Raw genomic sequence first — 25,043 nt, forward strand, 5'->3', positions numbered from 1 at the left:
TTCACCCTTAATGATGTGACTCAAGATTTGTTCATGGCATTAAAAGTGTTTAAATCAACAATAGTTCCTTTAGAAAAAGGTTTCAGTCATGGAAGTTTTGACAAATCATTTTGAAAAAGTCATCTTCTCAGAGAGCACAAGGTCTAGGAAGTCATTTGTTAATGTTATGATGGAATCCCAGTTTACCCTGAATCTGTTTTTAGGTTTGCCAGCACCATGCCCGTGGTTGTGAATTTCTCCAAATGTTTGAGACTTGCATCACTTTTGGCTTTTGTGCCACATTGAGGTTTGACGCCACTGGAATACTGTTCAAAGGGGGGTTTACCCAACTCACTCACTCACTCACTCACTCACTCACTGCACTCATGTTGTGATGAGATGCTACAACACACAGTGTTTCCAGTGGAACTTTTGACTGCCGGTGATGTGGGCTGGTAGCAAAGGAAACTAGCCGCCCTGACTAAAAATTACCGATCCCATGATCGTCAGTGGTTATCTCTGTGATGTCATTATCTTTTCAACCAATCACAGATAAACTTGTGACCCGCAATTTTAACATCATGCCAAGTATGAATTTGTAACAAAGATCACATAAAAAAATCCAAATTAAAACATTGGTATTGCAGTGACTAGGATGTATTTCATTATTGGCTGAGATTGTGCACTATTTTCAGAACTGGGATTTCCAATAGTAAAAATTGACCATGTTGACATGCCAAGTTTTGAAAGAGAGTGATTAATGTTTACAGCGATTCAAAGGATATGATCTGTATTTTTCAATTGAAATTTCCCGGACATAGGGACTGTCAACCCTCAAATTTAATGGTCCAAGTCCTATTTTACCTGTCAATATCTGGTATATATCGGAGAACGGAAATACTGACAGAGGGGGGCTCAGATGTGTTCATGTTGTGATGTGATGCAACTCTGTAGGACTCAAATGTGTCATGTCAGGAAAAGAAAATTAGAGAAAAATAAAAACTGATCCTATCACATACTGTGCATTTCATCCTTCTTCGATCCTGGAGTGAAAACGATCCTTGAACATGTTGAAGATGTAGCCAGCTTCAAAACACACCCCAGGCAGAACCATGGCTACCATCACTAACAATGGATGTACACTGCCTGGTTCCCATGCAGCTTGATTACAGGACGTCCCACGCAGCATGATTACAGGACGTCCCACGCAGCATGATTACAGGACGTCCCACGCAGCTTGATAACAGGACGTCCCACGCAGCTTGATAACAGGACGTCCCACGCAGCTTGATAACAGGACGTCCCACGCAGCTTGATAACAGGACGTCCCACGCAGCTTGATAACAGGACGTCCCACGCAGCTTGATAACAGGACGTCCCACGCAGCTTGATAACAGGACGTCCCACGCAGCATGATTACAGGACGTCCCACGCAGCTTGATTACAGGACGTCCCACGCAGCTTGATAACAGGACGTCCCACGCAGCTTGATAACAGGACGTCCCACGCAGCTTGATAACAGGACGTCCCACGCAGCTTGATAACAGGACGTCCCACGCAGCTTGATAACAGGACGTCCCACGCAGCATGATTACAGGACGTCCCACGCAGCTTGATTACAGGACGTCCCACGCAGCTTGATTACAGGACGTCCAAAGCTTACTCATTCTCTTTCTTATCACCCTAGTGTGGAGACATTCTTTTATTTGAGGAGAATTATAATTATATTAAAGTCTGCTGAGTGCGTGATCATGGATAATCAGAAACCTAAAGTGTGTAATGATAGTAGACAGACTTTTTCTGTACATGATCCACACTTAAATTTCTGTGACTGTCGTGGTTGGTGTACTGACTCCAAGAGACGCAGCAAGTGCAAAGATTTATGTACAGCTGACTTCACTACATACAGGGTCCGTCAGTGGCTAAGAAAACCCAAAAGACCACACTTAAAGCAGTTAGTTCCAAAGCGTCTAAATTTACAACCTTGAAACAGTATTCTATCATGCCAGTGCTTGTCTCAGACTTGGATGATGAGGCATTCAACTCCTTCCTTACAGCCGATCTATCTCAGCCCTCGTCTAACGAACCCCATTCTATTGTCATTGTGCCTGCAATAACGACTATGATTCAATCCACTGAAGATCGTCACCAAGTTGAACACATGGATTCATCCAAATTGACAGCTCTGCTCCCAGAAATTCGGATTGAGGATCGGTCAAGGTGTTGTGAACATTTAAAGGGGGTTTCCTGGAGGTTGTTTGAGAGTCGGCATTCATCACTATCCTCGACTTAAGAAGAATGTCAAAGCTATGATCGTTTGCATCCGGATAGAGATCAGCATTCTCCCCGTTGTTCGGTCAGTTCAGAGGATCAGAGAATACTCGGCAAGGATTGGGATCATTGTAGCCCTCCACAATTGTCTGAAGATCGGAGACAATCGGAGATCAGCAGGAGCGGCTTGCGTTACCTACATCATGGGATCATCAGACTCAATCCTCAGTGTTTTCTCAGTTTGATATTCAAGCTTTAGTACAGGCCATGACAGCCGCTCTTAATGAGTGAGGCTTGCATTAGGACAAGCCACAGACACACTCAGATGGTGATGAGCCTCGACCGACCACATAACCTTGTGTATCGAAGGACAACACAGATCAGACGTTACACATCTCTGAAACCTGTGATCAACCCATCTCACCTATGGACAGCTTTGACAGTGTAGATCAGGCAGATATGCTTACCGTATTCAACGTAATAAGCGCCCCGCTCTAATAAGCTGACATATTGGCTAGTAAACAATCCAAATTAGCACCCCTTCCGATTGATCAATGTACACAAGACTTATTTATTTGCATATATGCACACTCGTGTGTTATATGCACCCTTAATTAAGGGCAATTAAATTCTGGAAAAATATATCTGTCGTACATAAACATTTCAGGCTGTCACCATAAACCACAAGATTTATCTTTCAACTGTTTTCTTTTTCAACCAGAATAATATTCTAATAAGAGCCCCCTATTTCTAATTTTGAGAGCGCCCTGGGCGCTTATTACATCTTATTGATGATCATCCTCGATCTTGTTTTTTTATGTCGGGTTGAAACACAGATACATTTACCTTTCCTCTGAAGTCAGTCATCTTTGACCTAAACAAAAAACAGCTTTGAGTGGGTTAGATTGCTGACTCTGTGTGCTGACAATTAGATGCCTCATTCTGGCAATGTGGCTTAAAAACCTGGATGGGACTCAACTCTAAAAAGTACTAAAATCTGTACTTTACTAAGAAAGTGTGATCCCAAATTCAACATTTGTTACATTTGACCACTTTCTAAATGGCATTGTGTGTTCATAACATCCCAGTGTGCGGGAGCCATGGAATGGTATGGACTCCATTGCCACTTCCCATGACCTTGACAGGGTGGTAATGAACCTACTCTCACATTGCTTTGGCCACATCACCTCCATACCAGGAAAGGTATTTTGCAATCCTGTCCTTGAAGGGACCAGTTCAGCTCAAGAGGTCACCAAGGATTCGCAACTACAGATCTCTGTTGATCTTCTAAGGTTACAGTGCCAACAGTTTGAAAACACACAGTGAGAGACAGAAGTCTCAATTGACACCACTGCACACAGACTTATATATCAGCAAAGAAGGGTTCATTTTTAGGCAGAGGACATTGGGGATAAGGCATTACAAGTCCCAACTATACCCTCGCCTGAATGGTCACTTTCAGCCAGAACAGGGACAGGAGAATCAGAGAGGAATGCGGTCTCCTCCACTAAATGACTCAGTAACAGCGTGGTCTGACTGGGACTTTCTGCCCTAATTGTACCCTAAGCCCCACACCAGTAGGTGGAAAAGTTGGACTTTTTGCAGCCAACTGGATGTTTCTTTACAACACTCCTAACTGAGGGCTGCAGGCTCCCCTTATTAAAGATACCTTTGGGGACGATGATCCTGCTGCAAAGAGATTATGCTGCCTGTCATGTACCCGCTCTACAAGAGTCAACAGGTACACTATTAGACAGACTCACTCACTCAATTTAGGGGACACCAACTACAAGTATATAAAGATATCGTTTCCACGGTGAAACCAAGATTCTATGTATCCCGTTTGCAGCCATTGAGACAGCAGAACACTAGCATGCGTTTCCTAGAGAACAGCCAATCTAATCTGCAGACCATGAGCCTAAATCCTTTTCCTTCTTTTTTCTCTAGTTGCACCACAGCTTTCATCATCATCACTTCTGGCATAAATTTGTTGCTGAATGTTTACCAGTTTCAATAGCCTGCATGGGTATACTGTGAAGCCCATGAGGGCGGTCAGGTAGCCTAGTTGTTAAAGCGTTCACTCGTCACGCCGAAGACCCGGGTTCAATTCCCGATATGAGTACAATGTGTGAAGCCCATTTCTGGTATCCCCCGCTGTGATATTGCTGGAATATTGCTAAAAGCAGCGTAAAACCATACTCACTCACTCACTCACTCACCCATTTCTGGTGTCTCCCACCATGATATTGCTGGAATATTGCTAAAACCAGCATTAAACCCAACTTACTCATTTAATCACTCGCTCACTCACTATTGATAAACCAGCCATGTAACATGTTCAAACTAAAGAAGCCCAACCTACCAACCCACTTTTTGGATGGACGGAAATTGGCCTTTCCATGTTTTCAGATATTTGTATAATTTTGGCAGCCTTTTAAATGCAACCCTGGTTGCTGTGGAAGCAGTGCACTTGGTAACACATGTTCCATGGCTTGAGTTATGACAGCTCATGTGTTCCTACAATCAACTGAAACAGATTTGAAAGGAGAACTTCAAGCTTGTAGACTGCGCTGTGTTAGGCACAGATTGTATTGATTTTTTGTTTCTCCTTGATGTAATGGCATGAAACCACCAACAACTGCAAGACCCCAGCTGATGAGCTAGAAACTTGTCTACCTGGTTCACAGCCACACCAGCAATACATCAGTCTACTGTCTACCGTTTAGCATGTTTATCGTCTCTGAGTCATATTATCATAAGAACTTGTTCTCCAGTTACACAGCAGTTTAAGTGGCATCTAGTGTGACATATTTTAACAATTGGCAATTACACATCGCTCCAACTTGCACCTTGAAAACTGAATTGTTTGATAGTCATTACTTAGAAGTTGACGGATGACAAAGTAGACACAATTTATGGAAAACAACTTCTTTAATAGTGTAAAGGTGACGTTTTGGTATAGAGCCTTATACCATTGCCAAGCAAGGACAGTCAAGGACGTTCTTGACAACGGTATAAGTATCTAAACCCAAACGTCGCCTTTACAGTATTAAAGAAGTTGTTATCCATAAATTGTGTCTACTTTGTCCTTGAAAACTACTCAGCAAATTCATGTTGTTTATGTTGGAGTGTTTCCAACATCGATGCATATTGGGGATTAAAATAAAGTTCTTGTTCCCTGATGGGTAATATGTAAAAATCTTAATGTCTGGAATGGAAGGTTTCGTTAAGAATTTTATGGGCAACTTGCCGACATGTGTATAGTAATTTGTACTAGTGTTTGTTTATTACCTCACTCAGCAGTATTCCAGCTATGTGATGATGGCATGTAAATAATGAAATCTGGACCAGACAATCTAGTGATTGATATTGTGAGCAGCGGTGCATGCCTAGAGGGGAGGATGGCATGCTCTCAACCAAGTGCCTGACCACCTGATCCATTTGGTCACCTCACTCGACAACTCGTAGGTGGGGACCATTTCTAACCGGATCTTCGAGGGTCGGAGTATCCACAGGGTTGTACCCGCGACTTAAATCACAAATCATTTCACTTCACTCACGTCGAATATACTCATACAAACGATAAAGCTTAATTAAACAGTCAAGGTGACCTTGAACAGTGTCTTTACATTTGAAACTACAGAACCGGCCTTACAGCATACACGGACATAGTGTGTAATAACCTCGACTGTATTGGTGTCACCACTGCAATGTCTCTTGAAGGAGTCCTACGTTCCTTGCAGCCAGGAGGCTCATTAAGCAGTCGGTGTATCAAGTGACGGAGAGTTGACACAAGGGCGCCGTTATTATGCATGATCTATATTTATGATATTCAGTCTTAATGATGGAGCTGCTGTATTATGGATATCAATGGACTATTTATCATATTGTCTATATGGTAATGCTACATTGTGATAGGTTGCAGTATGGTAATGTCATGAGTGGTTTATGATGGGGAGTTATGTCACCTCATGCTGGTTGTGCATTTAATAGCTTGCGGAGTGTGCTGCCGGGGGTGGTGGGTGGGGTGGGGATTTGGCTGACGGGGTGAGAGTTGTGTTGTAAGGTGCTGCACACTACCCTGCCTAAGTTAGACACTGACAGTGCTCAATGACCAGTAATTGTTGCACAAATACCATGAATACATGTACTATTTTTAGCTTCACTGCTACTCCAGTGTGTGGCTTTCTTACTAAATAAACTGTTTAACATTTCTGCCACATTTCACAAATTTTCCAAAATGAAAGGATCGAATTTGAATATTTTCTTTATGTCATTTGTAACTGAAATGCTGTTCAAAGTGGTGTTAGACCATATCAGGACCAATAATGAGAGATACAAGTTTTGGGACCTGATTTGTGGTGCATGTAATGTTAAAATACCTGTGAAATATTGATTTTTCCCAATTAATATAAGTTCCTAGATTGATCCCTGCCTATATAGCATTATAGCTAAAATTTATTTTTATTCAATAACAAATTCTATCCATTTTCACTATTTTAACGGTAACGCTATTATTCAGGGCATTATCATTTGCAGAAGCCCGAGGCCTTCCATTAACTGCCCGACTAAGAACGTTTTTGGCAGATATTTTATATATATATATATATACACATACTGCTAAATACTATTTATGAATACTGACTGCACTAAGGCCTGTTATTTCTCATCCTCTATGACAATCATCATCAACTGTTTGTTATAAGGAATAAGTTTGCTGCTATACCATAGAAACCCATCCAGAGCTCCAGATAACTTTTTGAGCAATTGAGTTTTTACTCTTGGGTTTCTATTTTAATTGGGTTATTACATTTGTATCGGGTAACCAATATTTTTACACTCATCCATTCATCACTCTATTCGGTCCTCAAATAAGTGAACATATTAAGATTTAAAAAAACATGAAATAATGTTTCAGATGTATATGGCTGTTCTAAATATATATAGGCTTGACTTAGAAAGTAAATTAGCTCATAATTGGGTTTCGGAAATTAGCTCCGTTGTATGTATGCTGAAAAAGCTTCATAGAGTATTTACTCGTGCTGTTTTTATACATTTGAGTTTTTCATTGAATGCATATGTTTCTGTACACATATGATTGAAAGTAATTTGGTTTTGAAATATTGGGGGAGTATTTTACGCAAAATATGTAGCTTATCTGTTGCTCTGGCTATCCACGTGAGCACCATGTGGACCTATTGTAAATGGTCTCAGCACTGTAGATTTATCGGCAGGATTATGCTGGAGGTAGATAAGCGAGACACCTGTTGCTAGTGAACACTGAAACTGGCACGGTAGCTGGGTAAACTAGTAACCTACTTGTCAGCTTATATGTCAGAATTTATGTAAGTTCAATAAATCGTTAGTTTTAGATAGCTTGATGTTTTGTGATTATCATTTATATGCCTGCATAGATAAGGCTGATTAGTAACCTGAATCAAAAGAATCTGTGATACATTGAATAACAAGATAAACGATGTAATATATCTATGTAGATGACACATCATGATATAATAACCATTATTGTATATCATATAATATTATCGTTATCATGTGGCAGTGGTTCTCACATTTGCAGCTTATTTCCTGTCTATGGTAGATTTAATTCTTCAGCATGTTGAGTACTGTGTTTCCGGTAAGGACCACCAGAAACTAGAAATATTTGGCCAGTCCTGATGTCTGAAACACAGTTTGCTAAAATGAGATTAAACACACACCTTTTGACCTATATTTTCACATACTAGCTGACCTTTGCAATCGAAGGAAGAGGTGTATTATGACAACTTTTATACATCCAACATATATGTCCAACATGTTCAACATATATGTACCATCTGCACCGGGGGGGGGGGGGGGGGGGGGGGGGGGGGCGGCACACGGGTGGCCCAGTCGTCTAAGGCGCCGCGATTCGCTGTGCAGAGTTGCGTCCCTTGGATCTATGATTGTGGGTTCGAATCCCAGGTTCGCCCGCTTATGTTTCTAGGTTTGTAAGAAACCATACCCATGCTCGTGGGTTTCACCGAAGTGGTAAACGTCTGAGACCTGCATCACTTCGGGCTTTCTTCCCACATTAAGCTGACACGCCGTGATATAACTAGAATACTGTTAAAAGCGGCGTAAAACCCAACTCACTCACTCACTCACTGCACCAGGGGGGTTCAAATCAGGGAACCGGGAATAGGTCTGTGCGGCGGACTAAAAATATTTTCGGATCCCTGGTTCAAATAACGCAATTTCCTACTTAAACATTCTACTTGGCCGGCCTGATTTTCAACTTAACCTGCTATATCAGAGAAAAGAAGGCGTTTATAATTTTAGCAGCAAAACTTCATTAACTAAAGCATCAGGTCCTGGGTGATGTGCAAAAAAGAAAAATAACAAGTCAGGTACTTTATCTGCGGTTGAAAAACACACAATGCATCTTCTAAGTTTCTATGTTCAAACCACCGATTTCCGAACTTGCCCAAGGGCTACTAAAGTATATTTTCCCACATGCCCGGCACTTTATTTTTACAGGTCGGGCAAGTCAAGCATACTAGTTGAACAACCTAAAAAATACCTGATTGATTGTCACCTCTACCACGCTTGATCTGCTCCCCAGGATGAACCAGTCCCACACTTTTAGTATTTGTAACTATGGAAGCTGATAAACAGGCAATGTTAACATGACTCAGAAGAAATTCAGTAGTGATTTGCAGTAAAAACATGTGTTTTTTATGTAGTAAATCTACACTGACTATCAACATAAATACAGTAGAAAGAGCTGAAGTTTCCTACCAGTCTGTCGGTCAGTTTGGAATAAAGCAGAAATGTCACCAGTGACACGATAGTGGACAGGCTACCCCTAAATCGGACATGTTGTCTCAGAAACAGCAATGAAAACAAGGATGACATTTGGCTTTGTGACAAGTTAATATTCTCATTTAAGAGGAAATATTTGGTTTGACAAACAATTTTTCTTCTGGGGAGGGGCAGGGCAGGGTGGTGGAGGAGGACTCAACATAAGTTATGTGAGGACATACATCATGTTCAGTGAAACGTTGATGTAGCTGTGCAGTGAGCATGTGGTATGTAGAATATCATGTATCTTAAACATATGTTATTCCCCATTCCACTTTCTTTTCTTGTGGGGGCGGTCGGGTAGCCTTGTGGTTAAAGCGTTCGCCCGTCACGGCGAAGACCCGGGGTTGATTCCCGACATGGGTACAATATGTGAAGCCCATTTGTGGTGTCCCCCGCCGTGATATTGCTGGAATAATGCTAAAAACGGTGTAAAACCATACTCACTCACTCACTCACTCATTTTCTTGTGGTGCTGCATTGTTTATCACTTCTGAAACAACAAGGCCACTTCAGCTGAAACTGTATGAATGAGCCCTGGTATGTTGCTTCTGAAAACTGCTCCCATTATTCTGATTTAGATTTTAGACATGGCTGTCATTATTTCTTTGAAACCAGGTGAGCTACAGAGCATGGTGTATCTATTTTTTGTGTTTCCAAGGGAACAAGTTAAAATTAGGGTGATTTTTAGGGAATTATATTTTTTCTCCAATACTCTGAATCCAACTGTAAACTTTATAACAAAATAGCTGCAATGTTTCAGATACAGTCAATAATGATAATAACATTTATAATAAGAATAAGAATAATATATTATAATAGTCGTAATGATGATAGTATAATATGGTAAGGGGGTCGAACATTGTTAGCCCAACAATCTAACATGATCTAATGTGCTGCAATTTGCCATACAGATTTGCATCATTTAGCCAGCCAGGATCTATTGGTAACGGTTCGACATCCACATTTGTATATGACTCGTAACCCTTTCCTTGGCTGAACCCGGCAGCTACACTAAAACATCTTTCTGTCTGTCTGCCCTCATGAACATGATGAAGATGTCACACACTGATTTAACTGAAATAGTCTTTATTATGGGGATGAACCCAGTTTACTCACTACATAGCATGCCAAGTCAATGTTTTCAGTAAACATTTCATGCTTTGCTGGACTAATGCCTAAATGTTGTGTTCCTGTGTTGAGGAGAGTCTGGAGGCTGAGGATTACAAGCATGTGTTGGAGAAGAAGGTGGAGGGCCCAGATGGACAGGTCAGTGCGTCACACACACTACTCAAACATCTCCCAGAAACTGCCGTCATCACATCACTACTCCACAGCCATGAATATGTTACAGTCACTGTGTGAAAGTGCTTGACACACACTACTCAAACATCCCCAAGAACTGCCGTCATCACTACTCCACAGCCATGAATATGTTACAGTCACTGTGTGAACTGACTGAAATTTTACTCTGGCAATTTATAAAATTCCAAAATATTTTACAGTTATTTTCCTGTCAGATTGACTAAAAGTTATTAAGAAGTACAAAATGGCTTAGAGCATCACAATAGACTAATTCTGATCGGATTAGAAGCCAAAATTAAAAAAAATATATGCGTTGACTTCTTTCTTTCATTCCTATCATTTTCAGTCACTGGGTGATGACATGGAGCATGAACATATTTGGAATTTGTTATCATCACATAATAAATGGAAGAATAATTATAAAATGACTGAAATATTTTGGTGTTTTTTAAATTGCCTAAGTGAAACTTTTAGTCATTTTACATATTTACTGATTTCATACATTGACTGTAACATATACAGACAACAGTGGAATATTTCTGAGTGTGTTGTTAAACGACAACAACACAAATCTCTGTTCCTCTGTGGCCACTGCATGTATTCTGGCCACACAGTTCTCAAGTATCATACTAACAGGCTTTTGTACACTGTTTTCAAGCCAGTGAGGCGTGAAGTATTGATCCTGTCATATAGCTGGAGTATTGCTAAGTGCAGTGTAAAACAACAGCAAATGTATCAATTACACCAGTACTCAACTCGGCTGTCTCCAACACAAATGGAACGCGTTGAAGCATAATGACGTCCTTCCACCGTTTTAAAACACTCAGGAAGACATCTTTTCCGGGGAAAATGTTCAATTATTACTGTCTTCTCATTTGATTTTATGTCGAGGGTTCGCTGAGACTTCTGAATGTGGATCTATACTAACTCGCTTTCAGACAGTTCATTTTGATAGGTTGTTGATTTCAACCTAATAAGCAAGAGACATTGTGATGTAAGGGATTGAGCTTGGGACTTTCTCACTTTTCTCATTTCTGAAATGAATGGCCCAGGTAATATATCAGGAGAGACTGGAGACATAGGGGTGAATGGCCCAGGTAATATATCAGGATAGACTGGAGATATAGGGATGAATGGCCCAGGTAATATATCAGGAGAGACTGGAGACATAGGGCTGAATGGCCCAGGTAATATATCAGGAGAGACTGGAAACATAGGGGTGAATGGCCCAGGTAATATATCAGGATAGACTGGAGACATAGGGGTGAATGGCCCAGGTAATATATCAGGATAGACTGGAGACATAGGGGTGAATGGCCCAGGTAATATATCAGGAGAGACTGGAGACATAGGGGTGAATGGCCCAGGTAATATATCAGGATAGACTGGAGACATAGGGCTGAATGGCCCAGGTAATATATCAGGAGAGACTGGAGACATAGGGGTGAATGGCCCAGGTAATATATCAGAATAGACTGAAGACATAGGGGTGAATGGCCCAGGTAATATATCAGGATAGACTGGAGACATAGGGGTGAATGGCCCAGGTAATATATCAGGATAGACTGGAGACATAGGGGTGAATGGCCCAGGTAATATATCAGAATAGACTGGAGACATAGGGGTGAATGGCCCAGATAATATATCAGGATAGACTGGAGACATAGGGGTGAATGGCCCAGGTAATATATCAGGATAGACTGGAGACATAGGGGTGAATGGCCCAGGTAATATATCAGGAGAGACTGGAGACATAGGGGTGAATGCCCCTAGGTAATATATCAGGATAGACTGGAGACATAGGGGTGAATGGCCCAGGTAATATATCAGGATAGACTGGAGACATAGGGGTGAATGCCCCAGGTAATATATCAGGAGAGACTGGAGACATAGGGGTGAATGGCCCAGGTAATATATCAGGATAGACTGGAGACATAGGGGTGAATGCCCCAGGTAATATATCAGGAGAGACTGGAGACATAGGGGTGAATGGCCCAGGTAATATATCAGGATAGACTGGAGACATAGGGGTGAATGGCCCAGGTAATATATCAGGAGAGACTGGAGACATAGGGGTGAATGGCCCAGGTAATATATCAGGATAGACTGGAGACATAGGGGTGAATGGCCCAGGTAATATATCAGGATAGACTGGAGACATAGGGGTGAATGGCCCAGGTAATATATCAGGATAGACTGGAGACATAGGGGTGAATGGCCCAGGTAATATATCAGGATAGACTGGAGACATAGGGGTGAATGGCCCAGGTAATATATCAGGAGAGACTGGAGACATAGGGCTGAATGGCCCAGGTAATATATCAGGATAGACTGGAGACATAGGGGTGAATGGCCCAGGTAATATATCAGGATAGACTGGAGACATAGGGGTGAATGGCCCAGGTAATATATCAGGATAGACTGGAGACATAGGGGTGAATGGCCCAGGTAATATATCAGAATAGACTGGAGACAGAGGGCTGAATGCCCCAGGTAATATATCAGGATAGACTGGAGACATAGGGGTGAATGGCCCAGGTAATATATCAGGAGAGACTGGAGACATAGGGGTGAATGGCCCAGGTAATATATCAGGATAGACTGGAGACATAGGGGTGAATGGCCCAGGTAATATATCAGAATAGACTGGAGACATAGGGGTGAATGGCCCAGGGTATATATCAGGATAGACTGGAGACATAGGGGTGAATGGCCCAGGTAATATATCAGAATAGACTGGAGACATAGGGGTGAATGGCCCAGGTAATATATCAGGATAGACTGGAGACATAGGGCTGAATGCCCCAGGTAATATATCAGGATAGACGGAGACATAGGGCTGAATGGCCCAGGTAATATATCAGAATAGACTGGAGACATAGGGCTGAATGGCCCAGGTAATATATCAGGATAGACTGGAGACATAGGGCTGAATGGCCCAGGTAATATATCAGGATAGACTGGAGACATAGGGGTGAATGGCCCAGGTAATATATCAGGATAGACTGGAGACATAGGGCTGAATGGCCCAGGTAATATATCAGGATAGACTGGAGACATAGGGCTGAATGGCCCAGGGTATATATAAGAATAGACTGGAGATATGGTGGAGAATGGTCCCAGGATATATTTCAGAATAGACTGGAGATATGGTGGAGAATAATTCCAGGATATATATCAGAATAGACTGGAGATATGGTGGAGAATGGGCCAAGGTAATAATATCAGAATAGACTGGAGATATTTTGGAGAATGGTCCAAGGATATATATCAGAATAGACTGGAGATTTGTGATACTGGATAATTATGGGTGAATGTTAAATAGATCAATATCAAAATATGGGCAGGTAGAATTCAGTTGTGACAAAATATGGTGAGTTTTTCATGACAAACCAGTAATTTGTTTCTACTCTCCTCAACAGGTATTTGTGTTTGCCAGTTACGCCAGCTCAGCATTTGCAGCTATCCGCCGCGCCATTGGTCTGCGACAGGACTTCTACCTGGAGTCTGTTGCTCCGGCCAAACTGCCATATCTGGAGTTTGTCAGCAACTCCAAGAGTGGACAGGACTTCTTCCTCAGGTGGGCAGGAAATGAGTGCATTTAGAAACCTATGTTTTGCTTTGCTCACCTGACAAATGAATAAACAGTAAAAAGAACATCATAATATCTTATTTCACAATTTCATTTTACTGAATAAACAGATCTCTGAAAGCTGGTCAAGTGTGGGGCTAACTTTTCCAGCCTGTTTTATAACCATATACCCCTGAAATATATGTCTAACTTTTATCTCCACAGCAATGATCAGCAGTACTTACTGAAGACTGATCGAAAATATTGCATCGACTTCTTCCTGTCCACATTGGGGTAAGTCTCCTCAGTGCATTCTGTCACAACTACTTCTTCCTGTCCACATTGGGGTAAGTCTCCTCAGTGCATTCTGTCACAACTACTTCTTCCTGTCCACATTGGGGTAATTCTCCTCAGTGCATTCTGTCACAACAACCTCTTCCTGTCCACATTGGGGTAAGTCTACTTCCTCGTCTCCACCGAGAGTAATTTATTGCATCTGTATCTGTCCCCCTATAGTCACTACATGGAGCTGTTGCTGTGTGTTTCAGTAACTAATTGCATCTGTATCTGTCCCCCTATAGTCACTACATGGAGCTGTTGCTGTGTGTTTCAGTAACTAATTGCATCTGTATCTGTCCCCCTATAGTCACTACATGGAGCTGTTGCTGTGTGTTTCAGTAACTAACTGCATCTGTATCTGTCCCCCTATAGTCACTACATGGAGCTGTTGCTGTGTGTTTCATTAACTAATTGCATCTGTATCTGTCCCCCTATAGTCACTACATGGAGCTGTTGCTGTGTGTTTCAGTAACTAATTGCATCTGTATCTGTCCCCCTATAGTCACTACATGGAGCTGTTGCTGTGTGTTTCAGTAACTAATTGCATCTGTATCTGTCCCCCTATAGTCACTACATGGAGCTGTTGCTGTGTGTTTCAGTAACTAATTGCATCTGTATCTGTCCCCCTATAGTCACTACATGGAGCTGTTGCTGTGTGTTTCAGTAACTAATTGCATCTGTATCTGTCCCCCTATAGTCACTACATGGAGCTGTTGCTGTGTGTTTCAGTAACTAACTGCATCTGTATCTGTCCCCCTATAGTCACTACATGGAGCTGTTGCTGTGTGTTTCAGTAACTAATTGCATCTGTATCTGTCCCCCTATAGTCACTACATGGAGCTGTTGCTGTGTGTTTCAGTAACTAATAGCATCTGTATCTGTCCCCCTATAGTCACTACATGGAGCTGTTGCTGTGTGTTTCAGTAACTAATAGCATCTGTATCTGTCCCCCTATAGTCACTACATGGAGCTGTTGCTGTGTGTTTCAGTAACTAATTGCATCTGTATCTGTCCCCCTATAGTCACTACATGGAGCTGTTGCTGTGTGTTTCAGTAACTAACTGCATCTGTATCTGTCCCCCTATAGTCACTACATGGAGCTGTTGCTGTGTGTTTCAGTAACTAATTGCATCTGTATCTGTCCCCCTATAGTCACTACATGGAGCTGTTGCTGTGTGTTTCAGTAACTAATTGCATCTGTATCTGTCCCCCTATAGTCACTACATGGAGCTGTTGCTGTGTGTTTCAGTAACTAATTGCATCTGTATCTGTCCCCCTATAGTCACTACATGAGCTGTTGCTGTGTGTTTCAGTAACTAATTGCATCTGTATCTGTCCCCCTATAGTCACTACATGAGCTGTTGCTGTGTGTTTCAGTAACTAATTGCATCTGTATCTGTCCCCCTATAGTCACTACATGGAGCTGTTGCTGTGTGTTTCAGTAACTAATTGCATCTGTATCTGTCCCCCTATAGTCACTACATGGAGCTGTTGCTGTGTGTTTCAGTGACTACCTGCAGCACTTCCTGAAGTTCCCCCACTCCCTTATCGTCAAGTACCTGGGCTTATACTCCATACAGATGCCGGGCGAGAGGAAGGTGGGTAGTGGCACTGCTGCTGTACTACAGATTTCATATTTGTTCTCATCAACAGATCTGATCACCCTATCATATTGTACTGAGTTCATCAGTTATGGCTGTTTCTTGTTTTTTTCATAAACAGACCTTGCCGAATTGAACTTCTGAGAAAAGCTGACATTTTGCACACATTTGAATAGTTCGCAAAGCATATGTGATCCGATGAATATAAGAATAATGGCCTGAGCACAAAATCCCAGAGTTTATGATTAGATGAATTTTCAGAATTCTCTCATTGACTTTGTATATGTACTTCTAAACCAGCATCTTCAGAACTTCTTCATGCATTTAGTGCCAAAGTGTGTTTGCAGGCCCTAATTGGTAATGTTGACCATGACCTTATTTCCAAGGTCATGAGAAGCATTTGACTGATTGGCTGTTTGTGAGTTTCCTGCATGGATTTGGTTTCATAAATTGAGCTTGTTATAAATACCTGATTATTTTCCACCTGGATTATTTCTCGACAGAAAATACTTTTACCATGGAAATAAGGCCAGACATTCCAGATTCATGCTATGTGTTTCAGTGTGGCAACTACCTAGAGTAACATTGTTCCACAAAGTTTCATCTCAAATTAAAATATTTTCATAAAATAACTAGTAGAGTTAAGTAACAAAGTTATTATACTAAATATATCTGTCCTCATGAAAAAGGGAACTTGTCTCAAATAAATCTCTAGGTAATGAATTTACTCGATGAACGTAATATAATTATAAGAAATAAGGGATTGTCAAGTGAGCATTGTACGACCATCGTTAACTTTTACAATTTTAACATCTTCTCTAAAACTACAAGTCCTATGAAACTGAAACTTTGCATGAATGATGACCGGCTATGGTTTCTGTTAATTGTGATCTGTCTCAAAGCATGGCAGGTGTACACTACTTCTCATGAGCGCAAATGTTAACAAGTCAGATGGGTGCACTGTCAAGTCAGCATCTTTGATAACATCACACATCTCACGACGAATGACTATCTTGTTTGTTTATTTGTTGTTTAACGCCACACTCACCAATATTCCCGGTAATATGATGGTGGTCTGTAAATAATCGTGTCTGGACCAGACAAAGTTCATGTTTGTCATCATGAACATCGATCCACGCAGTTGGGGTACAATGACATGCATCAACCAAGTCAGTGAAGTGAAGTCTCTGTGAAGATTTTAGACTGTTGACTACATTTTCAAGTGCGCTACAGTGCCGTGGGTCTATGTTTCTTGTGTTGTTGCATATTTAACAGCACCTCTGAAACTACAAGACCTGTGGAGCTGAAAGTTGGTGTAAATGAGCTCAGCTATCGAGGATTATGGTGTCTCTAAAAAGGGCACACAGAATTATAATCCTACTTTAAACATTGTTGCTTCATGATTCAGGTGAGCTACAGAGCTTTGTGGCTTAATTTTCACATTTACCCGGTAATACTTTTTTTGTCGACCTTCATATTTCTTACATTGGTTGCCATCAATGTAGTAGACGAAACTACCAGCATTAAAAGAATTTTTTTTTTTTTCATCTGCATATTATGATAAAGTTTTCTACCAATATGTTTTGTTACAGAAATACTTTGTGGTCATGCAGAGTATATTTTACCCCAGTCATCGTATTGAGACTAGATTCGACATTAAGGGAGCTCTGGCTGGCCGATACCAACAGGTAGGCCCTTGTTTTGTCTGTGCATGTGCTTGTCCTAGTCCGGCTTTATGCCTGTTTTATTGTGCTATCCCAATGAAATATTGGAGGGTGACAGTGGTAGAGTCTGTATGGACAATGTTGAGGGGGTTGGGTGTTGCGTGTTGAGGTGGGTTGTGTGGATGGTATGGTAGAGAGGTGGGGATGGGTGGAGTGATGGTTGTTGATGGATTTATGGATGACCGGTGGTTAGAGCCTGTGTTGGGAGGGGAATTAGGAGGGTGAAGTATTTATGGGGAGTTGGGATAGCAGGGGAGACAATCCCAGGCAGTGAACACATTTGGGAGTATCCAGCACTTTACCATCTGTCCCTAGATCCACACTTTAACAAACCATTAAAGACAGACTCATGACACCACACAGGAGAGGCAGAATTGAAAGGAAAACGAATCACATGATATACATGCTACAGATATCTCAAACATGCTACAGATATCTCAAACATGCTACAGATATATCAAACATGCTGCAGATATCTCAAACATGTTACAGATAACTCAAACATGCTGCAGATATCTCAAACATGCTGCAGATATCTCAAACATGCTACAGATATCTCAGACATGCTACAGATATCTCAAACATGCTACAGATAACTCAAACATGCTACAGATTAGTCAAACATGCTACAGATAACTCAAACATGCTACAGATATCTCAAACATGCTACAGATATCTCAATCGCTAAACACATGGCACTGTTTCCATGTTATTTCAGCCATACCCCCCAGGCAGCAACATTGTCACGGTGCTCAAGGACCAGAATTTTCTCAATGAAGTCATTGACTTGGGTAAGTACCATGGTTGTATCTATACAGTCTGGGTTACAATAGGTTACCAGGGAGCAGGTCAACTGGCCTAAAAGTCATGAGGGTCTCCACAATAAAAGTCAAAACGTCCGCACACAAAAATACAGTCAATGAACTAAATGAATATGTCACATTAATTGTATTATGAAATGTCAACTGATCTCGACGGGTATGTGGTGTGATGTACCCTGTATGTGAGCCAATGTACCTGAAGCTGTCAACAAATTTATCTCACTGACAACAAATTTATCTCACTGACAGCAAAGTTATCTCACTGACAACAAATTTATCTCACTGACAACAAATTTATCTTACTGACAACAAAGTTATCTCACTGACAACAAAGTTATCTCACTGACAACAAATTTATCTCACTGACAACAAATTTATCTCACAGACATTCATTCATACAGACTTCGAATAATTGTCTGAAGATTCACTGAGTAAAACGCTTTAAACCAAGTTATTTCCCTTTACCCAATGCATTCGGATAATCACCAGTACATATCAGTTCAAGTTTATGTGAGATATGCAAGTTACCTATGATGTGTTCAGGTTGATTCCTCTGTGCGGTACATGAGCAGGCTACGTGGAAAATATTACCCGCTCCTTAACCAATCAAAAGCTAGTATTGTAATGTATTACAAACATGTACAAATTGAATGTGGAAGCGATAGTACAAAACATCTTTGACTATATGAGTCCCAAATGTTACCATGGTTACAGGACCACAGAGGGAATGGTTCATCACCCAGCTTAAAGCAGACACTGAGTTCTTGAAGGAAATGGCAGTTCAGGATTACAGCCTCCTGATTGGTCGACAGGAACTGCACACCGATGAGCGCCGAGAAACACTCCCGAACCTGGTTGAGAGGCTGAAGAAGTGAGACATGCACTAGTCCTTGAAATCGTTTAATGAAGCTGACTTGCTCAAAACCCAACACATCCTAAATTTTGATTGGCTGGTCAAAGATTGCTCAAAGATTACTGGTCATTAACCCTATGGAGGGTTTGTCAGACCTTGACAAGAGTGAGAGATCCGATAGATTTCAACAAGATACAGCTGATGGAAACTCTTATTGATGCCATACTGTACTGTACCGTACCATACTGTACTCACACATGACACAAATCATAACAAATATTTAAAACACCCTTTCCAATATTTTGCATAGAGATTTCACTAAAAATCTCACCCAGTATATGCTTTAAAGTGGGGCAAGTTTTGCGTTTGTATTGTCTGGACCATAACACCATTTCCAGGAATGACTGTAGAACATTTCAGATGTGTATTTTTGTCATTGCAATTTTGCATTTAACACTAATTACTCTTTTACCAGATCGCTCCCATCGACAGCCTCCTCCTCATCCGACAACAGCTCCCCCGAACATCACAATGGGAACGTCGAGGGTGGTGGCATTGAGATGCACTCTCTTCCAGGAACACCAAATGATGACACCAAAACCAGCGTGGCAGAAAAATCCCCAGAACGTAAGACCGGTGTATTCTTTCCTCTCTCTCTGACAGAAACATCGTATCTTGATGGGTTGATGACGACAGAAAACCGCCGTCTCCTGCCCAACTGCAAGAACGCCTTACACATCATTGACGGTCCCACCCACCGTTACTTCCTTGGTGTCATCGACTTCTTCACACTGTATGAGTATCGACAGAGGACCGGGCGAATCTACAAGAACATCAAATACTGCTGTGCTGACCACTCCACTGTCCCCCCTGGCGAGTATGGTGACCGCTTCCTGCGTTTCATCATTGAGCACGTCAAGTGAAGTCGGGGAGAGAGGGTATACGAGTCAAGATAGGTTTAGTTTTGACACTGTGTCACTGTCTGTGAATGTGTTGCACTCAATGCTATTGAACTGGTTTCACCAGTGCTTGAATACTCTCATTTTTCTGTTTAGTTGGATGTTTAGTTAGATGATAGTGTTTACTGCTAAGCAACACCTGCGTGTTGAGTTGATTTTGAGACTTGTAGTAAGACTACAGTTTATCTAATACTTATCACCGTTTTAAAACAATTATTTTTGAGATATTGCAGTGTTATTATTTATTACAAAATTGCATTAGGTCTGATGGACTAAACTGACTTGATATAAAGGCATTCATACAGAGGTCCCTTTTCTAGATATAAAATTAATCCAAACAGTTGTTAATTGTGGGGTTAACCATTTTAGACTCTGCGGACTGGAATTTAAAGGAAGTAACCTCTTCCCCAAAATGCTGGATAAACTTAACTTGCCCTGGGTTTTTAAAAACATGGTGGGTATTTGGTATTCTGTCTGTGGACCTCTCATACCGCCTACCCTTGTGTACGGAAACACAGTGGGTATTGGGTATTCTGTCAGTGTACCTCTCATACCTCCTACCCTTGTGTACGGAACCATGGTGGGTATTGGGTATTCTGTCAGTGTACCACTCATACCTCCTACCCTTGTGTATGGAAACACGGTGGGTATTTGGTATTCTGTCAGTTTACCTCTCATACCTCCTACCCTTGTGTATGGAAACACGGTGGGTATTGGGTATTCTGTCAAGGTACCACTCATACCGCCTACCCTTGTGTATGGAAACACGGTGGGTATTGGGTATTCTGTCAAGGTACCACTCATACCTCCTACCCTTGTGTATGGAAACACGGTGGGTATTGGGTATTCTGTCAGTGTACCACTCATACCTCCTACCCTTGTGTATGGAAACACGGTGGGTATTTGGTATTCTGTCAGTGTACCTCTCATACCTCCTACCCTTGTGTATGGAAACACGGTGGGTATTGGGTATTCTGTCAAGGTACCACTCATACCTCATACCCTTGTGTATGGAAACACGGTGGGTATTGGGTATTCTGTCAAGGTACCACTCATACCTCATACCCTTGTGTATGGAAACACGGTGGGTATTTGGTATTCTGTCAGAGTACCTCTCATACCTCATACCCTTGTGTATGGAAACACGGTGGGTATTGGGTATTCTGTCAAGGTACCACTCATACCTCCTACCCTTGGGTATGGAAACACGGTGGGTATTGGGTATTCTGTCAGAGTACCTCTCATACCTCCTACCCTTGTGTATGGAAAAGAGCTTGGATATTTTGTTATTGTGAATGTTCTTCAGTCAGGACTGTTTGAATATTTCAGCCTAGTGTCCCCTTGTAAGACTACATGTGAAATTATGCTACTGGTTACATGATTGTGTTATTACGTGATTGATTTATATTCAGTCTTCGTTGAAAAATGTTTTCATATAGATATACATGTCATGAATAATATTTTTCATATTTTATGACTGCTGAATTTCAGAAATTTATCTTGAGGTAATTTCTAAAAAAGGATATATCTCTGGGTTTTTGTATCTGATATCAACTGCTATTTTGTTCTTCCATTTAGAAAAGTGTTTTATGTATTATCTTAAAGCTGAAGCTATGGTGAAAGGAAATTATGTTCATCAAGCGAAGTCATTATTTTGAAATGAAAGTTATAAACCATGAATATTTGACGTACAATGCTTGTGTTCTGGTACCTGTGATCAAACAATGCTTGTGTTCTGTTACCTTTGATCAAAGAATGCTTGTGTTCTGTTACTTTGATCAAAGAATGCTTGTGTTCTGTTACCTTTGATCAAACAATGCTTGTGTTCTGTTACCTTTGATCAAACAATGCTTGTGTTCTGTTACCTTTGACCAACCAAGCTTCTGTTGTTTTACCTTTGATGAAAAACACTTTGTTCTCTAATCAAAAATATATATGTTTCTGTTACATTTGATCAAACAATGCTTCTGTTGTTTTACCTTTGATAAAAAACACTTTGTTGTCTAATCAAAAATATATATATGTTTCTGTTACCATGGTTACATTTGATCAAACAATGCTTCTGTTGTTTTACCTTTGATAAAAAAACACTTTATTGTCTAATCAAAAATATATATGTTTCTGTTACCTTTGATCAAATAATGCTTGTGTTACTGTTACATTGAACCAAACCCTACATATATATATTTCTGTTACCATGGTTACTTTCAGTCAACAGTGAATGTTTCTGTTGGTATAAGCTTCTGAACTGCTTATAAGATCATTGTTGTTTTCTAAGAATCTCTATGATTTATCTTTCCAACTGTCTAATACTCACTATATTCCAGAGTAAGACGGAGCCCCATTCCACAAAGCGATCACAGCGCTGCGACTATCGTAACTCCTTTCTGCTTTGATATAGAGGTACAACAGTCGTAGCGCTACTGTCACCTTGTAGAATGGGGCCCAGGTCGCTCCGTACATCCTACAGATTCTCATCTTTTACAGCTACCTCTATGTTTTGATACAGAATTTAATTTATCTTTTTATTGGCCTGACTTTGAGTGTACAATCACGTTTTCTGATTGATGGTTAAGGGCTGAAGCAAATCACTTCTTAATGATACACGTAACAGTACTATATATATAATGGTACTTCGCATAGACACTGAAAACCTTTTTTAAATAATTCCTTTTATATTAAGTATGATAACGTTGATGTCAGTTTACGAACTGATGGGTACATAATCAAACTCATCATTAATCCAAGATGTCTGTAAAAGTTTGTAGATAGTCTGTTGAGCAGATAGTTAAACAAATACGTCCAGTTAATGCAGTGGTGGCAACATTCCTGACCATGGCAGGGAAATCGGGCATCAAGTGAGAAGCAAGGAGTTATTTTTGTGTAGTGTTGTCCATACTGAGTTCTATGTGTTTCTGTTCCCCCACTGTCTCAGTGGTGGTAGACTCCTGGGATGGGACGGGTACCCGGGTTGGGTGGGTACTGAGTAGGACCCGGGCACCCACAGGACTACCCGGACCCGTGGTTAGTCATGTGATATATTGTTTAATGACAAAAATTATCTAGAACTCTATGGTTACACTACAAGTCACTTATGTTTGCATTTCTTTCTGACTATGCACCCATTTCTTCTGATTTTTCATTTGGTTGAATATAGATATAACTTAGTTCAACTTCATTGTATGAATGACCAGATTGTTTAATACGTGTATCTAAATACGTTTTTCCAAACGGACATTTTGAGACATCTCCTGAGACCTACAGTGGGTACCCGGGTAGGGTCGGGTAATAGGGGGGGATACCCGGGTAGTAAATTTGGACTTGTCCCAGCCCTAGTAGACTCTGGCTGCTAGGTTAATGTGAAACAGACTGCCTGTTCATATTACAGCTGCTTCTTCTCACTCTGTTTGATGTCCAACTGAATGACAAAAAGATTCTTTTGAATCATGCATAACTCAATTTATTCTTTGTTTTGTTTGCATGTTCTACTTATGCCTAAATGAAAGATGTTTCACATGTGCTGAGAATCAATGATGCTGAAGTTTCTAGCTGCTGATACATGAAGGAACTTTTTATTTTTCTGATTACTATCAAATATTGCCAAAGCCAACTTGTTCTGCAAGTCCTCCAGAACAACCAGATTATGTCTCAGTCAACTTGCTGTGTATGATGTTATGTTGCCATGGTTACCACTAAAAACCATCAGTGGTTGCTATGGTTACTGTGACTAATCAGCCTTAGAATTAGATCTTAGAGTGCTTAACTAGATTCATGTAGTTCAACCTGTGGTTGTCATGACTACATTCTAAATACCTGTAGTTAGTTTGATATGGTTGCTGTGGTTACCATCCCTTAGCTCACACTTTGTCCAATGCTGCTTTGGTGCCATCCACTTGCCTGACTGTATTCAGTCTTTGGTAGTTTTACTATCTTTGTACTTTTATACTTGGATAGCATGAATCTGTATTCTACTTACAAGTAGTTTATGCTCCTAACACCTCACTAGTGAAGGCAGAAGTGTTTTTCTTTCCCACAAGGATGCTGTAAACAGAAGCTTCAAAAACATATGATTCAAAGAACTGACCACTGAATCCTGAGGTCAGCAGTTTTGGATTGACCACATAGAAAACTATCAACCAATCATCTATGGACTTAAAAATCAATCTTTGGTCTCATTTGTGCTGGCATTTTTCCACATCTTTTTTGTGCATGGCAAGGGCAGGTAACTCTAACCAGTTTCATACACATTTTAAAATCATGTATTATTATAAATGAACTCAAGTTTGCACTCTGTACAATAATAACAAATATTCTTTATAAAATGAATACTGATACCAGGTTTGTTAAAAAACTAATTTTGAAACCCTAGAAACTTTGTTTTGGGGGAAGAGCTATCACATTCTTCAAGGAAACCTCTGATTTTCACCTTATTCAGTGATGTTGATGGACATTAATAAACACCTGAATCTCAAACTACTATCTGGAAGAGATAGTGTACCAGGTTCCTGTCTTGTCAGGCTTGTTAAATTGGCTGGTATATATGGATATAGTCCTCTGAAATTGTTGGAATATGTTATGGCTAGAAAAAAGTGTTTTGGCTCATACTTTTGATGAATAGTGTTGACATTTTTTAATAGTCATTATGTTTGTGAGGTGTAGAGATTAGTATCGTGGAGACTTACTGCTAATTATGATCTTAGGGCGAGTAATTAACACATAATTGCAGCTTTAACGTCCTATCAGCATTATGTGGGAGGGAAGTCATTAGTGACGCATGTCA

At 40.8% G+C, this 25,043-nt stretch overlaps 1 protein-coding gene across 1 annotated transcript in view; it reads left to right on the top strand.

The window, feature by feature from the left end:
• LOC139458774 (phosphatidylinositol 4-phosphate 5-kinase-like protein 1) overlaps positions 1-20,890 on the top strand; it is a 28,273-nt gene extending 7,383 nt beyond the window's left edge. The window contains exons 3-10 of the mRNA XM_071240190.1: positions 10,294-10,359; positions 13,818-13,975; positions 14,192-14,260; positions 15,813-15,903; positions 17,499-17,594; positions 18,349-18,421; positions 19,166-19,322; positions 19,780-20,890. Coding sequence (XP_071096291.1) covers positions 10,294-10,359; positions 13,818-13,975; positions 14,192-14,260; positions 15,813-15,903; positions 17,499-17,594; positions 18,349-18,421; positions 19,166-19,322; positions 19,780-20,227 — 1,158 coding nt within the window. The 3' untranslated portion in view covers positions 20,228-20,890. The remainder of the gene's footprint in view (positions 1-10,293; positions 10,360-13,817; positions 13,976-14,191; positions 14,261-15,812; positions 15,904-17,498; positions 17,595-18,348; positions 18,422-19,165; positions 19,323-19,779) is intronic.
• Positions 20,891-25,043: the final 4,153 nt, after the last annotated feature.

Source organism: Haliotis cracherodii, unplaced genomic scaffold, assembly GCF_022045235.1.
Source record: "Haliotis cracherodii isolate W230 unplaced genomic scaffold, xgHalCrac1.p SCAF_13, whole genome shotgun sequence".
Taxonomy (NCBI): Eukaryota; Metazoa; Mollusca; class Gastropoda; order Lepetellida; family Haliotidae; genus Haliotis; species Haliotis cracherodii.